Source organism: Eretmochelys imbricata, chromosome 14, assembly GCF_965152235.1.
Source record: "Eretmochelys imbricata isolate rEreImb1 chromosome 14, rEreImb1.hap1, whole genome shotgun sequence".
NCBI lineage: Eukaryota > Metazoa > Chordata > Testudines > Cheloniidae > Eretmochelys > Eretmochelys imbricata.
In genome coordinates, this window is record NC_135585.1 from 3260516 (window position 1) to 3277084 (window position 16569).

The 16569-nt window shown below is 56.7% G+C and overlaps 1 protein-coding gene across 1 annotated transcript in view; it reads right to left on the bottom strand.

Annotated features, from left to right (window-relative positions):
• Positions 1 to 5569: 5569 nt before the first annotated feature.
• Positions 5570 to 16569, bottom strand: part of NPLOC4 (NPL4 homolog, ubiquitin recognition factor) — a 42240-nt gene continuing 31240 nt past the window's right edge. The window contains exons 13-17 of the mRNA XM_077833342.1: positions 14796 to 14867; positions 12336 to 12431; positions 10850 to 10966; positions 9257 to 9359; positions 5570 to 8566 (exon numbers count right to left, since the gene is read on the bottom strand). Of these exons, the coding sequence (XP_077689468.1) occupies positions 8409 to 8566; positions 9257 to 9359; positions 10850 to 10966; positions 12336 to 12431; positions 14796 to 14867 (546 nt within the window). The 3' untranslated portion in view covers positions 5570 to 8408. The remainder of the gene's footprint in view (positions 8567 to 9256; positions 9360 to 10849; positions 10967 to 12335; positions 12432 to 14795; positions 14868 to 16569) is intronic.

Sequence of the window (16569 nt, forward strand, 5' to 3'; positions counted from 1 at the left end):
GGGTAACGAGTGGGTTCAAAGTCACACAGCACGGCACTGGCAGAGCTTCCACGGACCCAGGAGTCCTGGTCTGAACTAGCGGCCACCTCTCCCTGGCAGAGTCCACAGGGATGGAGGTGACTTGGGGTCAGCTGGGAGCTGCGGCTCGGTGGCTGGGCCCCCAGCCCTGTGACTGCAGCCACCATGGGCCAAATGAGTAAAGCCGCTCTGAGATCCTGGGGGGGGCAGTTTTACCTTCGGATCTGTAGTCCCATTCTGCCGGCTGCTGCCTTCGCTTTGCGGCACAGCTGAGAGCCACGCAGAGCAGGACGGGGAGAAACCACTTCATGGTCCTCTGGGCAAGGAGAGGGATCGGGGAGAGATCAGCACAGACAGCCCCTCCGGCCCCGCCCCGAGCACGCCCCCCTCACCACCACACCCCTACCGGCCCCGCCCCGAGCACGCCCCCCTCACCACCACACCCCCACCGGCCCCGCCCCGAGCACGCCCCCCTCACCACCACACCCCCACCGGCCCCGCCCCGAGCACGCCCCCCTCACAACCACACCCCCACCGGCCCCGCCCCGAGCACGCCCCCCCTCACCACAACCACCGGCCCCGCCCCGAGCACACCCCTCACCACAACCACCGGCTCCACCAGCCCCGCCCCGAGCACACCCCCCTCACAACCACACTCCCACCGGCCCCGCCCCGAGCACGCCCCCTCACAACCACACTCCCACCGGCCCCGCCCCGAGCACGCCCCCTCACAACCACACTCCCACCGGCCCCGCCCTGAGCATGCCCCCTCACAACCATACGCCCACCGGCCCCGCCCCGAACATGCCCCCCTCACAACCACAGCCCCACCGGCCCCGCACCAAGCACGCCCCCTCACAACCACACTCCCACCGGCCCCGCCCCGAGCACGCCCCCCTCACCACAACCACCGGCCCCGCCCCAAGCATACCCCTCACCACAACCACCGGCTCCACCAGCCCCGCCCCGAGCACACCCCCCTCACAACCACACTCCCACCGGCCCCGCCCCGAGCACGCCCCCTCACAACCACACTCCCACCGGCCCCGCCCCGAGCACGCCCCCTCACAACCACACTCCCACCGGCCCCGCCCCGAGCACGCCCCCTCACAACCACACTCCCACCGGCCCCGCCCCGAGCACGCCCCCCTCACAACCACACTCCCACCGGCCCCGCCCTGAGCACGCCCCCTCACAACCACACGCCCACCGGCCCCGCCCCGAACATGCCCCCCTCACAACCACAGCCCCACCGGCCCCGCCCCAAGCACACCCCCTCACAACCACAGCCCCACCGGCCCCGCCCCGAGCACACCTCCCTCACCATAACCACCGGCTCCACCAGCCCCGCCCCGAGCACACCCCCCTCACAACCACAGCCCCACCGGCCCCGCCCCAAGCACACCCCCTCACAACCACAGCCCCACCGGCCCCGCCCCAAGCACGCCCCCCTCACCATAACCACCGGCCCCGCCCCAAGCACACCCCTCACCACAACCACCGGCCCCACCGGCCCCGCCCCGAGCACACCCCCCTCGCAACCACAGCCCCACCGGCCCCGCCCCGAGCACACCCCCCTCACAACCACAGCCCCACCGGCCCCGCCCCGAGCACGCCCCCTCACAACCACAGCCCCACCGGCCCCGCCCCGAGCACGCCCCCCTCACCATAACCACCGGCCCCGCCCCAAGCACACCCCTCAGCACAACCACCGGCTCCACCAGCCCCGCCCCGAGCACACCCCCCTCACAACCACAGCCCCACCGGCTCCGCCCCGAGCACACCCCCCTCACAACCACAGCCCCACCGGCCCCGCCCCGAGCACGCCCCCCTCACCATAACCACCGGCCCCGCCCCAAGCACACCCCTCAGCACAACCACCGGCTCCACCAGCCCCGCCCCGAGCACACCCCCCTCACAACCACAGCCCCACCGGCCCCGCCCCGAGCACACCCCCCTCGCAACCACACTCCCACCGGCCCCGCCCCGAGCACACCCCCTCACAACCACACTCCCACCGGCCCCGCCCCAAGCACGCCCCCCTCACCACAACCACACTCCCACCGGCCCTGCCCTGAGCACGCCCCCCTCACAACCACCTCCACAGGCCCTGGCTGGAGGGCACCCCCATGGGCCATGCCCCAAGCGTGTCCCCTCTTCTGCTGTGTCTCCTCCCACTGGCCACACTCCAGCATGTAGGATGCCAACCCTCCAGGATTGTCCTGGAGTCTGCAGGCACCAAAGATTTAAAAATTGCCACGTGATGAAACCTCCAGGAATACATCCCTCCGGGGACAGCCGACACGCAGACATTGGGCCACAAACATCTCGGGCCTTGTGCAATCTTTGGCCCATCCCCTCTGGATTCCTGATCTTACGAGTGTCCCACCCATAAATCTCCCGGCGGGAGCCCCGCAGGAACCAGGCCCTGGGCACTGTGGCATGGGGCGGGGCGGGCAGGGGACAACCTCCATGCTCAAAGTGGAATCGCTTCCACGGCGATTTCTGAGCTGCCTGGGGCAGCTGGGGACAGAGCATTAGCCAGAGGCTGGCAGTGAAGGGCCCCAGGGTCCCTCGGTCTGTCGGTTCCCTTCCCAGCTCTCATCACCTTTGCTTGGAGACAGGATCTTTCTCGCTGCCCAAGCCTCCGGCTCTAGCGAGGTGGCAGAGGATGAGTGGCAAGGGCAGTGCCCCCAGAAAGCCCCCAGCCCTGCTAACACCAGGCAATGCCTGATCAGGGCCCGGGCCCCCCTGGAGCACCTCCACCCGGTGCCAGCCTTGAGCTGCTGGTGCGGAACCCCTCGCCCTAGCCAGCAGCGGAGACGTCACGCAGCGGAGACGCCCTCCGAGCGCTCTGCCCCAAGCCAAGAGGGGTCTGGCACGCACTTGGTGGGGAAGGGCTGGTGCCGCATGTGAGCCAGGCCAGGACGAGCTGAGCCAAGGGGAGTTTTTCCCTTTCCTACCTGCTGCGCTGAGATCCTGGGCCGGTGCGGAGAGAGGCAGTGGCTGCCCTTTCTAGTCTCAGCTCCCCCTTCTCTCGCCGGCTCCGATCTGCCTCCCTCCGTCCCCTTTTAACACGCTGCCCTGGAAGGCAGCCACGCCAGATGTGGGCCTGGCAGCTGTGCTGCTGATTGCAAACAGATCCGCCTGGCCTGCCACGGGGCCTGCGAGCTGCCGTTTCCTGCTCCCTGGGGAAAAGGAAGCCATGGGGAGAGCACGGAGCATGGCCGGGGGCCCCTCCCCGGGCGGTGGGAGCTGGCTGGGGAGACCGCACAGCAGACGGCAACAGCGGGAGGTGCAGCGCTGCGGTTACAGCAGCCTTTGCTGTGGTTTGACTTCAGGGGGGAATGGGGGGAGTCTGTCCTGACTCGAGGGACTGGAGCTTTCATCCCGCCTCCGACCCAGCACCAACTCTGGCATTGGCACACGGTCACGCCACCTCCCAGGAGTCCCGTTAACAGCAGCAGTGACCCTTTGCCCCTGCGCCGGGTACAGCACGGACAGGGCAGAGCCTGCGGGGATCCCTGGAGGAGCCAAGGCCCTTGTGAACCCCTGGGATGCCGAGGAGGCACGAATGGCTGGAACCTTGGGCTGGGGCCTGCTGGCAGGTTCCCAGGCCGGGCCAGGCCAGAGGGGAGACTCGAAGGGAGAAAGCCAGGGCTGCAGGAAGTGGGGTTGGCAAGTGGGTGGGCACATCAGGAGCCAAGAGCCATGCCCAGGGTGGCCCTGGCTCAGAAGGGCTGCGAGGGGGGCATCTGGTCACTTGCACTCTAAAGGTTTCCCGGGCTGCTTTGTAAGAACTCTGGGCCTCCTCTTCAGCCTTCGCCCCGCTGATTCCGTGCTGCCTTCCACAGCCTCATGCTCTGGAGAAGGGATGGTCCTTTGGTTCCTGCCCTCGGCCACTCCACTGACCTTCTAATAACATCACATCCCACCCCAGAGACAGCAGCATTTTGATGGCAAGGGGAGTGATTCTCCTCGATGGCTTGTGGTGCTGTGAAGCGTCTCGCTGCCCTGTCAGTTCATGCCGCTCCTTGCACGCGGATAGCTTTAGATTTGGTGCCCAGAACCATGGCACCATCCGGCCCCGCCGTGCCCACTGCAGCCGCGTCGTCGCCTCTGTTCTGGGCAGAGCTCTGCACACAACGGGGGCCATGAAATGACCAGGTGTCTCTTGTGTGTGCTCAAGGCAGCAGAGTGCCCCTCTCCCGCAGTGGCCACCCCACGGTGTGAAACGAGGCTGCCCCATAGCCTCCTGCCACAGCGCCTCACCTGTGTCTGCAGGTGGCTTTTCCCCTCAAGGGTTCCCACCACTGCTGCATCGCCCCAGAAAGCCGTATCAAGAGGCACCATCTCGCCTAGCCCTATTCGGCTCTGCTCTGCCCAGTGCTGGCGCCCGACCTGTACTTGCGTTCCCAGCCTGCACTGCTGTGGGCAGCTGGGGGAGGCCCCGAGCATGGACGTGGCTTCGCAAAGGCCAGGTTCGGACCTTAGTGCCTTCGTTCTGCATGAACCGTGGGTGCTCCTGCCACCCTGGCTGCAGCCCCCCTCAGCTCAGCTGCAGGGGAGAGTGGTGATTGTGGGGCAGAGCACCAGAGATGATGCCCACATACCTCAGCCCTCACCTGGTGCAACTACCCCTCCCTTTGCAAAGCACGTGACCAACACCCCCACCCCGCAAATCCACCCCAAGAACCAAAACTTCAGCTTCACACACCCAAGTTCTGCCCTTGGCTCCCATCTTGAGGCTGGTGCAGCTGGTCCCCTCCAGCGTTCAAGGGGAGGCTTAGCTTTGTGGGCGGAGGCTTGGTGAGCCAGGCTCACGGCTGCACTGGGGCTGCAGGGGGTGGGGGTGGTTTACACATAACGATCAGAGAAAAAGCCACTTTCAAAATGCTTCGTAGCTACCACGTTGTGGAGCTAAGTCAGGGTTTGTGGAGCAGTCTCCCTCGGGCCAGCTGGGTTTTAACCTCCACTGCCACGGTGCAGGATAGCGCAGCTGCACCCTGGGCACCAGTCGCTCGCTGAACCCGTCCTGCAGGTCGCAGGGGCAGCGGGGAGGCAGCCGGGAGGCATGGTGCCTGGGTGGGGTCCGGTCTGCCACCACCCTGCAGTGCACAGCAGAGAGCCCATCGCCCGTGAACGAGGGCGGTTCCAGGCTCTCTCGTCATGGCTCCTGGGGATGCTCTAAGCTCCTGCTCACAGCCTGTTCCCCCCCCAGGGCCCAGCAGGGGAAGAAACCCCCGTTACGCTGGCAGTCGGGGCCGGATCGACCATAGCAGGCGAGTGGCCTAGTAGCGCGGTTGGGGAGCCCCTTGCCTGGTGCAGGCCCCACGGTAACGTGTCTTTACGTGCTGACAACACAGGCCTGGCTATCCAACCCCTCGTGCCCCACCAGCCTACGCAGCCGCACAGCCTCACTGCTGCCAACTCCGCACCAAGCAGCGGCACACACAGGCAAACAGGCCGGAGGCAGCTGCTCAGCTTGGGTCAGAGAACCACGCAGGATTCCGGCTGGGGTGGGCCAATAAACACAGCAGAGGCCAGCAGCCTTGTTCACATTTCAGGCGCTTTTATTAGATTTTACTTGCAGGGCTTTAACTAAGGTAACTCCAGTCCACGCCCAAAACGCACACCTCTGCAAGCCGAAGCGCACAGAAAAGCAAGAGCAGCCATGGCCCAGGAGATTGACACACAAACCCAGAGACGGACAGACAGCCGCCTGCCCTCCCGGCAAACACAGCCAGGCAGCAATCGACTACTCTTCAAACAGCAGCTGGATGGCGCGAAGGACCCTTCCACTGCGAAGGGTAGAAACCATGTCACTCCTGCCAGCTGTTCATGGATTGCAGTGAAGGGGGTGGGATGCATCCGCACTGCCATGGAGAGTGCGGGGATGAGCTGTGAGAAGTCAAACTGTGTCGTCCCCCCCTCCCCCCAGCTTGCCCACCCCACTACTGGCCTCCTGGAGAGGGGAAAAGGGAGAGCCCTGGCTGATGGGATACCAAGGGTGTTTGACCCATTATGATCAGCCAGTCCTAGTTCCCCTATCAGTCTGGGAGGAAACAAACTTGCAGCATTATCCTGCCAAGGGGACCCGCTCCTCCCGTTTCAACCGAGCTGCTGATGGCCACCATGGTTCTCTTTGGATAAGGAGAGCAAGGGCCTCTCTGAACAGCTGGGAAGGGGTTCCTTACAATGCAGCCCAGGAAACGTTGGGGTGTTTGAATGAGTACAATTGGAGAGAGGCAGCGAACCCCAGGGGCCGGGTGCTGCTCCGGGAATAGCAAACAGGCCAAAATGCCACAGTGGGGTCGCAGAGGGTCAGACACCACCTCAGCAAGACTCCGGGAGGGGGAAAGGCAGGCTTTCAAATGGCACTTCCCCATGCTAACAGACGCGTCTAGCCTGGGCTCAGGGGCTGGCCAGCTGGGATGCTATTAAGGTCACTAATGCGCAAGCAGAGGAAGAACAAGACCTGCAATTCTGCCCCAGTGTGGTTAAAAACAGGAGCAGCAGCAGCCGCCGCCACCACGGGTCTAAATGTAAAGGGAGAGCAGAGAGTGGTGATTTAGTGGGAGACCTGCCCATTGTGGCCTGGCCCCCACAAACACTCCTGCTGTGGCCCCCAAGGCCAGCTCTGAACGTCAGACACTAAAGAGCACCTATCAAGACTGGACTGCTGCGAGCAGACCGAGGCAAGTTGGAAGGATGGAACATGCTGCATGTTTGCGATGGGGCTCATTTCGGTTCAGTGGAGCGGATCAGCTGCTGAAAACAAAGGTGTGGGGCTCTTCCCTTTGCTTGGACACCTGGGCTCTGGCTGCAGGACTGGGGCTAACTACCAAGCAGCCAAAAGGAAAAGAAGCCAGCCCAGGCCTGGGGGGGTCTAATGCAGAACTGGTGCCTTGTCTGTGCTGGAGCCAGGCCCTGCACTTGCTAATGCAAAGCGGACTTACAAGTTACATTTGCTTCCTAAGTGCCAGAGCCTCACTCTGTAGGGGGGAGATGGCCAAGGGAAGCAGCTCCTCCAGGGCAGCCCCCAAGGGACGACACAGTGGCTGGCAGATGGAGGAGACGGCACTAAATGCAAGGCTGTAGTAATGGAAGGAGCAGGCACTGTGTTGCTGTGCCCGGCTTGCACCCTATGGTGGGCTGTGTCCTTAAGGGAGAAAGGCGTGAGTGAGAGGATGCCTGCTCCACAGAGCTGGGGCGGCTGCCCCCATGGGCCCAGACTGCCCACCCACCGCTTTAACAAAAGCGTTAAGCCAAGGCGCCCAGCCCCACCTCTGGTCTGGGACAGCGAGCTCCCTCTGCTTGTTCGTTGGCCCTTGGGAGATCTAGCAAGCAGGAGCAGACCCAGCCCACCCTGCCCCGCATGCCCTTTCAATCAGGATGCCATGGCCCTAGGCAGGGGAGAGCCGAAACGCGACTGCCAAATCTGCTTTGTGGAGAGAGGCAGTTCACCGTGCTTCTGGGCTGCAGTGAGGGGTCACCCAAGAGGGACAGGGCTCTTGGGTACACAAAGGGACGCCAGCTCTCCACTCGGATGCCAAGAGGACCACAAGCACTGCGGATGAGTGCTGGGGCGTGGCAGCTTTGCTCCTGGCCCAGCACTGGTGCGCATCGTACGTCCTCCAGCTGCAGACCATTTAGTCAACGCTGTAATTATGGTGGAGGCTCAGCCGAGTCAGGCACCGAGGGCTACAGAAAACCACTGGAGAAGAGCCGACCGCTGACAAACAAACCAGGCATTGGAGGAGGAGTGCTGGGGAGGGGGACAGTGATCCGCTGCTAAGGGCGGCTGTGGGACCAAGCCATGCCTACAACATCACTTCCTCCCAGGCCGGCATAGGGGAGCTGCACATCATGCAAGCTACTAGAGGGAGGTCAGCCCCTTGCTGCCATGCACCTGTGGAAATGGCCAGCCCAGCCACCCCACTTTGCCTTGCGCACCGGAGCTCGCTCAGCTCAGAGGGAGAAGCAGCTGCCGTCTAACTGGATCAGCCTCTGACGGCAGCACAAAGCCTAGAGAGAGCCCCTGGAGAGGGCAGGATAGCCAGTCAGAGGACGACAGCGCAGGGAGATCTCGGGGGAGCTGAGTGTGTGGACACCGAAGCGAAGGGTCTCCTCATGCCGGGCTAACAGCGCGGGGCATTGCAGATGAAATCCCACCAGCAGCCAGCTGGCCTCCCCTCCCTATCGTTAGGGCCCGGAAAGGACAGTGCCGAGAGTCCTGCAATTGGAGACACAGACATGGCAGCCCCCCCTCACTTGGTCTGCCCCTTGTGGCGCATGGTTACGGGGAAGGGGGCGTGAGAAACCATCCTGCTTTTTAACGGGTTTGCCTCTGTATTTTTAAGTCTGCCCCTTGCTCCAAGCAGCAGGGGCTAGGTCCTGGGAAGGCTGCACATCTCGCAGTGGCCTGTGCCGGGCTGGTTCATGAAGGTGCAGTGTTGGCAAGCCCACATGGCTGAGGATGCAGCATGTGTTGAACTGCCCATGGCACCATATTCATGGAGCCCTGAGACTTGGACTCCAACTGTGCCTGTAAGGGAGAAACAGAGCAGAGCTCAAGGCTGGGAAGAGGGGAGGAGTGGAGGCAGGAGGGGGAGCGGCGGGGCCTGACCTTGGGACCTCCGAGTCTAAAACCAGCAGTCTCTCCTGCCTCAGCTTAGAGGCCAGAGAAGCTCATGGTACTAAACCTGCATTCCCCACGCCTGTGCCTTTGCACCCAGACAGCGGGCTGGGTTCTGTGCTAAGCATCAGCAGGTGTCTGACCAAACGGGGTGGGTCGTTGCATGGCAGACTGCTTGCCGCTGTGATGTCACAACACCTATCCCAGGCAGGAGACTGAGGCAGACAAGGGCACACAGAGATTTCAGTACTTCTGTCTCACAGATCTAGGATTGGCTCAGGTAAATCAGGCCAGTCTAACAGCACTCAGACCAGCAATTCTAGGGCCACCTCCCTACCGCAAAGCACGAGGACTGGAGGGCTCTGCTTCACGCCACAGCCCTCCAGTGGCGCTCCTGACTTTGGCCCAGGAGGTGGGTACTGCTTGGGCCCCCAGGGCTCTGAGCCACTGCTGGCCTTGGGAGCCAGCTCATTCCCACACTCTGTCCCGTGGGTGCACGGCTTTGCCACTCGGCAGCCAGCCCAGGCAAACTGCTTCATTGCCCCCCCTTGCTGGTCTGGAAGGGAGATGTGACTCAGTCACAGGATTCTGGGGACTCACTACAGAGCTGTTCAATGGTGGCCCATTGCTCCGATTTCTTCCAGGTCTGCGCCAGCTCCTCGTTCCTGGTCCTCACTGCCTCCAGCAGCAAGCTGATGCTGTCCTGTACGAGAGAGCACACAAGTCTCAACCCAGCGCACACGGACCAGGGCTGCGCTCCTGCAAGCCCCTGCCCCCAGCACTCCAAGCTCCATAGTGAGTTTATTCCCCAGTGGCTGCCAGGAATTCTAAAAAAACCCCAAACCCTTTAGTTTGATCTTTCACCCTTTTACAAAGGTGCCATTCTGGGGACACAAGCAAGCGGACCCTCCCAGCTTCTAGTTTCTCCCCAGGGCTGACATACCCCGACACTTGGCCAAACAGAAGCTAGAGCAATTAATTCAGGGCGTGTCTATATCAGATCAGATGATCACAGTGGTCCTTTCTGGCTTTACAATCTATAAATGAATATATGCTGGAGCCAAAAGTCACTTGTTGCACCCCTCTGCACAGAAAAGTGGGCCAGAAGTATCTAGTAACTTTGTATTAATGTTAGGCTGTAAAACTTAGCAGAATTGGATGAAGCCACCATACACCTAATCAAGAAACGGAGACTTTACTCGAGGTCCAGGGCAGGAATAGCAGGAGGGCTTGGACAATAGTTTTGAGGTGTATCGGTAGGTTTACACATGGGAAACTTGTATGGTGCCTACCTACATTAGGTCTGGCTCTAGCCATCTCATTTCAGGAGCACTAGATCACCTGTAGGGAGTTAAAACAGCCAGTCCACCGGCCCCCCTGAATGGCAGCTGCTGCCCATTGCTGCAGTGAACCTGCAAGAGAGCTAAGGCTCCCTCACACTTTTATCACAAAGAGAAAAAAAAAATTCTGGACAAAATTCTGAACACAACACACACAAAATCCCCCTGATTGGTCCTGATCTCCAGCTGCCCACTGGCAGCCCAGCTGGGCTACACATGCTCAGTTTGTGGAATTCTCGAAGCTTCTGGAAAACACATGGCTTTTCTTGTTGGTCTGTTATTTACAAATGGGAAAATATGAGTGGTGCAGATGTTAACGGAGCGCCTGATACGGAGCCAAGCTCCTAGTGCCAAGCCAATACAGCCAGAGCTGCAAAGACAGGAAGTAGTTGTCCTGGAATAGATTTGGTGAGACTGATCTTGTTATCATTATAACAGGAATTTCTGATTCCAATACTTTTAAACCTTTCCAGCTATCCGAGCCGGAGCCAAGCGGCTGTATCCCGCCTGGGACCCTGCTCTCACAGCCACCACCATGCAGAGGCGGAGCAGGACTTCCAGAACTCAGACATATCTAGCTTCTTACCACCAACCAAAAGGGTCACTGAGAAGGAAAGACAGTTGTCAAGCTGCATGTTCTCAGCAGGAACTATGGATAAACCAGCAAACAAGCTGGGTCTGAGAACTCAGATTGGGCGCAACAGACACACGGCGCTTTCCACCGCACATGCGACTGATGCTTCTGCCTCGATTCTGGAGGAGGAGGAGGTTAGTGCCGGTCTGTAATGTGATGCTCACTGCGAGCCCTATCTGCCTTTGTCATTAGCCAAAATCATGGTCTTCGATTACATACCTGCAGAGGCATGACCTCATTGGTGACCAGAAAAAGGAGCAGATGGAAATCAGAGATGATGTCAAGGAAAACAGAGGAAGTGTTTTGAGATAGGTACGTGGCCAAGCTGTGGAAGTCCTGCAGAGATTGGAAAGGGGAAGAAAAACAATCCAGAAGTCATATTTCCTTACCCCAATGTGATAACTTGATTTTTCCATTCAGATACACTGACAAAGATGATACTGGTAAAATTCCTTCCTCTATCAATAGACACAATTGCGATGCTCACTGACATCCTGAAATCAGAGAGCCTTGCAGACTGAATTGCAGCCTTTCACATTTCCAGAGAAAGGGAATCTGGAATGATTTAGACATCTAAAAGACCCCAGGGCATAGAGAGCTGAGCCCAGACACTGGAGCACTCGGAATGGCAGCAAGTCAGACAGCACCATCTCAGAGCCACGCCAGTTTGGGGCAGTGAAGGAACAGGGGCCATGGGAAGATAATGTCCCAGTGGAATCTTGGTGCCCCCGTCCGGAATGACGGTGAGCTGGCTAGCAGGGTCATGCCCCCTGAAGCCTCCATCAGCCAATTGTGCTGAAGTGGAGTAGGCTCGCCAGGTGCAGAAGAGGCCAATGCGTCACAGCAAGGGGGAGAAGGCCAGGGTCAGGGGTGAGGAATCCTCTAACCGTACAGTCACACAGCCCGCACAGCGCTGACTACTCCTCTACACAGCAAAAACCCTGACCTGCTAAGTGATACGTTCTAGTTGGCTCTCTCACAGCTTCTGCAGGAGTTTGTGTTTGTGCAGGGACTATGCACTTCTGATTCATTTTATGTCCAACTATTTCAGAAGAAATCTTTGCTACTTTCCACGCAGATCCCTTTTGAGAGGGACCGACCATTACTATTACCAAGTAACCCAAAATGCCCGCTGATTTTGCCAGCTCACATGTGGCTTGGGTAATTTGATAGCTGCCTCTTTCTGTAATGAACAGTTCAGCTTTTTAAAACCATTCCACAAAAGCAGCCAGCATTCTCGGTGTCAGCACTAAACCCAGGAGCCACTGTAGGCCCTTCATGTTGTTTGACCCACCCCTAGCAGTGTGGGGAAGCAGTGCAGTTTGTCACATACAGGATGCACTCTTAACTGATTCTTGATCAAACAAACACCATGGGACTGGCAGCTCCTTTTTAGACGTTACTTGCAAGAGGCAATTCTTGGCAAGCAAAAAGGCCTCATTCAGATCACTGGGATGGGTGCGGATTGGCACATCCAGAAGGGATGATTTATAGGGAGGTGTAAAGCATTCAGAGAGGGAAGTTTTGCTGAGCATATTGCCAAACGTGGATCAAACTATGAGGAGACGGCTCAGTGGAACAGCTGCTGCAGTCTCTCTACTGCTGTTCCCTTTCAGAGGGCTTAGCGTAAGGGACACATGGAGAAGATTACATCCATGTGTACGATTGTACAGGTAGGACACACGCACTTTAAAGCATTCCTTACCTGAGTTTCTCCCAGCACGTCACGGTTCTCAATAGGGAACGGATTTTGAGAAATAGAAAACGTGTAAACTGGATCCTTGGGGAAAGTTGTGGTAATCTAAAAATCCAAGGAAGAGCTATTAGAGCACAGTGCTGGGATGCTGAGGAGACAGGCCAGGCCTGGTTCCCAGGCACTGGAGACCTAGGCCCACTGCCTCCAATGGCTGAGAAACACTGTGCACTTCACAGCGCAGCGTTCAGCCATGAAGGCCACACAGTGATTATTAGGTGGAACTTCTAGAGCCTTTTTCCCATTTCCAAGGAGATTTGATCAACATTTCCCTTTTCCAGGCTGGCCCCAGCATTCATAAACACAGCGAGCGTGGCATCCAACTCTCTCCTGAAAATGGGCAGGCTCAGATAGCCTGTGGAAGCACAGCAGACCTCCCCCCCACTGATCCGACAACTGTGCGTCTGAGGCTGGCAACTTGGACCCAGCTCTTTTTATGCATTGGAAGAATTACGCCGAGGAGGTTGGATTAGAGAGGAACAGGGAGGCATTACTGAAATCTGCAGCTGACTTGGGGCCGTCTGAGAAACGAAGAAAGAGTTCTCCCAGATCACTTCTCCAAATACAAGGTTTTCTCTGCACGACAGGCAGCAAAAGCACTGAAGCAGATACAAGCTTTTATCGAAATGGTAAGTGACTTCCCCAACTGCTTAAGCATCCAAGTAGGATCTCCAGCCCGTCTCTAATCTCGTGCACCTTTCTGCCACTGGAATCAGCCATTCCAGCAAAGGACGAGGCCCCTCTCTGATGCAGGGTTTCCAAGTCTCCTCCTAATCTTGGAATCCCCTGCCATCGATACGCTCTTTGGTCAGCTAGCCCAGGCCCCCCAATACCGTCACTGGGTTGGTGGGGACTTCGCCAGACGCAGGGGAGAATATGGCTCAGAAACCACATGCCTCCCGTGCGAGCAAGTGGGCTCCTAAGTTCTTGTGGGTGGAACTGAGCCATGTAGGGCTCAAACAAACACTTTGCCATCCGCTTCTGGCCTTGTGCATTTTATTAAATTGAGCTTTGTACGCACTATCCTGGGACTCACTAATATTCCTCCTCTTTGCTGCTGACATCACTTGGAAGGAGGGTGGTGGGTGGGCAGGCAAGGTGCCTTTGTACTCTGATTCTGTGGCTATTAAAGTCTTATAAACAAAGAGCTTTTCAACCAGGGATGTGTGCGGTTTGTAGTTGACACCAAAGGTGCAGAAATAACATCCATTGCAATATAAGCCAGAAAAATACTTGGTCAGGGGTTTTGTTATTTTATTTTATTTTTTAAAAAGATGCTTCAGAAATTCAGTTTTCATCATTCCAGACTCCTCCTAAGGGCATGTTCTGTCAATCTGTTTTCATCTTAATTACACCCCAGGTAGTCCAAAACCAGATGCCTTTACTGCCGGGGTAATAAATACATTCCAGTGCTGTCAATTGGAATGGGCTCCACACAATGGGTCCCACTGTTCCAAACGCAATACTTCACTGCAGGAATCACGTGTCAAAGTCTTCAGCCCAAACGCAGCTTTGACAAGTAACACACCCCACGGAAAAAAACCAACAAAGAGGAAGAGCAAGTGTTTGGTTTCCAGTCCACCTGCTTCCCCACATCTGGGGTTTCCTGGGGCAGCGCTTGGGACATTTGTATTCACGCTAGCACCAGCTGGAGTGGACCAGTCGCTTTGAATGGATTTAATCATTGGTGGCACCACCTCCACTCCCGCAATATTTTCTGTCATCTGAATTATCTGCCTCCCAGTCTCCCATCCAGGAAAGGCCCCCATTAAAACTGAAAGACAGTGGCAGAGTTTTAACACTGCTCCCAAGTGTGTTGGCAGGCAGGACTCTCAGACCAATTGCCCTTTGGCTCCCAACACTCAAGGATGCATAGCCCAAGAAACAACACTGCTCCCTGGGGGGACACATTCAGTGGTGGGCAGATGGGACCTGAACACAGAACTGCAACTAGGATTCAGTCTCCAGAATGAAAGCATTAGGAACTGGCAATGAAGGAGCTGTAGGCCTTTTCATAGTACAAACCCAGCTTGCTCATCACTGGAATGAGCAGTGTTCTTAATCACTGCTACAAAAGAGACAACTGGAGCTTTCTAATTAGCTCCCAGTGATTTAATGCCCAGCATATCCATTACTGCTTCCTTCATTTGATGGATAAATTCTGTTTCATAACAGCAATAAGACACTCCAGGCGGCGCCTTTTGGAGAAGTAAATGCATTTCTCTGGCACCACATCACCACCCACCCCCGAGTGTTGCACTCACACAAAAGCATGCTGACTGCTGCACTCTCAGGTTTAAAGAGTTGTTTAAAGAAAGAAAACTCGAGTTAAAACCTTCAGACTTTGTGGATTTTTCAGAAGGTTCGGTGATGCAAAAGGAACTCTGCCTCAATACTGCAGCGAATACTTACATCTATGATTAGGTACTCCACAGGGAGCGGGCGAGCCAGCTGAGTGATCTCGTTGCCAAACTTGTCTATGTCCTGAAATAAGAAGAACACAGCTAGTGAACTGGATGGAACTGATGTAGACCATATGGATCCCTGAGCTGGAACACCCAGATAGATTTGGGGCTTTTAAACTATTGGGACTGTTTTGCAGATTTATGAAAGATACAGACAGCTATTCACTTTCCTCTGTCATTTTGTTGGGTGGTTAAGTTACTGTTCGAAGGGCAGATGTGTAGCTGTCCCTGCAGTTGAGGCAACACTGGACACGATAGCTGCCCTTCGAACAGCGTCCCTGCTTCTCAGATAATTCCACCCCAGATCTCAGTCGATGTTTGAAGCAAACAAGCCAAAAGGCACCGTATTCATAACGAAATGTCCCCTTTACACCACAGCTGGACACAAAACTGACTTTCTGCACAGGCTGAACGGTCAGGTCAACGTGCTGGAGTCTCCACTCGAATTACATGTGCTCGTGCCCAGCAGGGTCTATTCAAGGCCATTGGAAAACCAGCCACTTTTTCCTAAATACACAGACCTGGAAAAGCCACACAACCTGGCAAAGCCTAAACTTGTTTTGCTTTGTCACATGAACTGAACATAAAGTTTAATTATGAAGAAAAATGGCCAGCATATGTTCATTAATCATGAAATGACAATTAGACTTGATTTATGTCAAACACGCTGAGTTCAAACAGCTTCAGAAATAAATGAATAAGAACTGACTCTTCATTACAGATTCTGTAAGAGGGGATGTATTTTCTACCTAAATCATCCCTTCACGTGATATAAATCATTCATCAAGCCACACATAAATCACACATCCATGATTTCCAGTCACAGACCTTATGGAAAAGTTCACATTTGCTGAGCTTTCTCAGAGTGGCTGGTAGGCAGAGCCCATGGCAGTTACACAGACTCATACAGGGCTCTCGCCCCGGCACACATGCAGACTCATACACGGCTCTCGCTCCGGCATGCTCCATTTACTTCCTGGGGAACGCTGTAAAAAGGCCATGAAATTTGTCCCTCAGCCCCACACTGTAGACAGAGGGGGTATCTTCTGGGGTTTTGTGAAAAACTCCTAAAACGGAGCCAGGAAGCAAAACACTTCACAGAGACACTCATGGAGAACACTGTCCCTTTGAAAGCTACATTTTCTGGCTTTGAATATGCTGCTACACTCCCACTAGTAACATTTCTCAGTTACTCTAGTACAGCGATTCTCAACCTATTTACCATTGTGGGCCACATATGTAGCTTTCTGTGTGTTCTGTGGGCTGCATCCACACAATATATATACACATACACACTACCTGGATGGCCCTGAGGGTGTCACATGGGCCGCAGCAGTGTGCTGACTGGTCAGCAAGCGGCCCGCAGGTTGAGAGCCGCTGCTCTAGTATTTCTGTATCAGAAACATGCAGCGCCGTAACCAGCACCCCCTGCTGTCGCTCGGGACAGTCCCCACATGCTCAGTCAGTCACATGCTCAAGCATGCTTTGGCATACTACTTTGCTTGTAGACGCCAATGGCACTCGTAAACGCCATGTGTCCCTGGAAATAGTTCCCCCTTTGTAGAATCAACCGTCCCGTCTTTGAAGTTTCCTTTACAAGTAATTCTGATCAGAATCATTTCTCCTTGAACGTGACAGGTTGTTGGCCCCCTGGTTATTTTAGCAACAAGCCTGGTTGCTTGTGGCCTTAGATCTCCCTGGCTCTGACAGCAGCAGCAGGA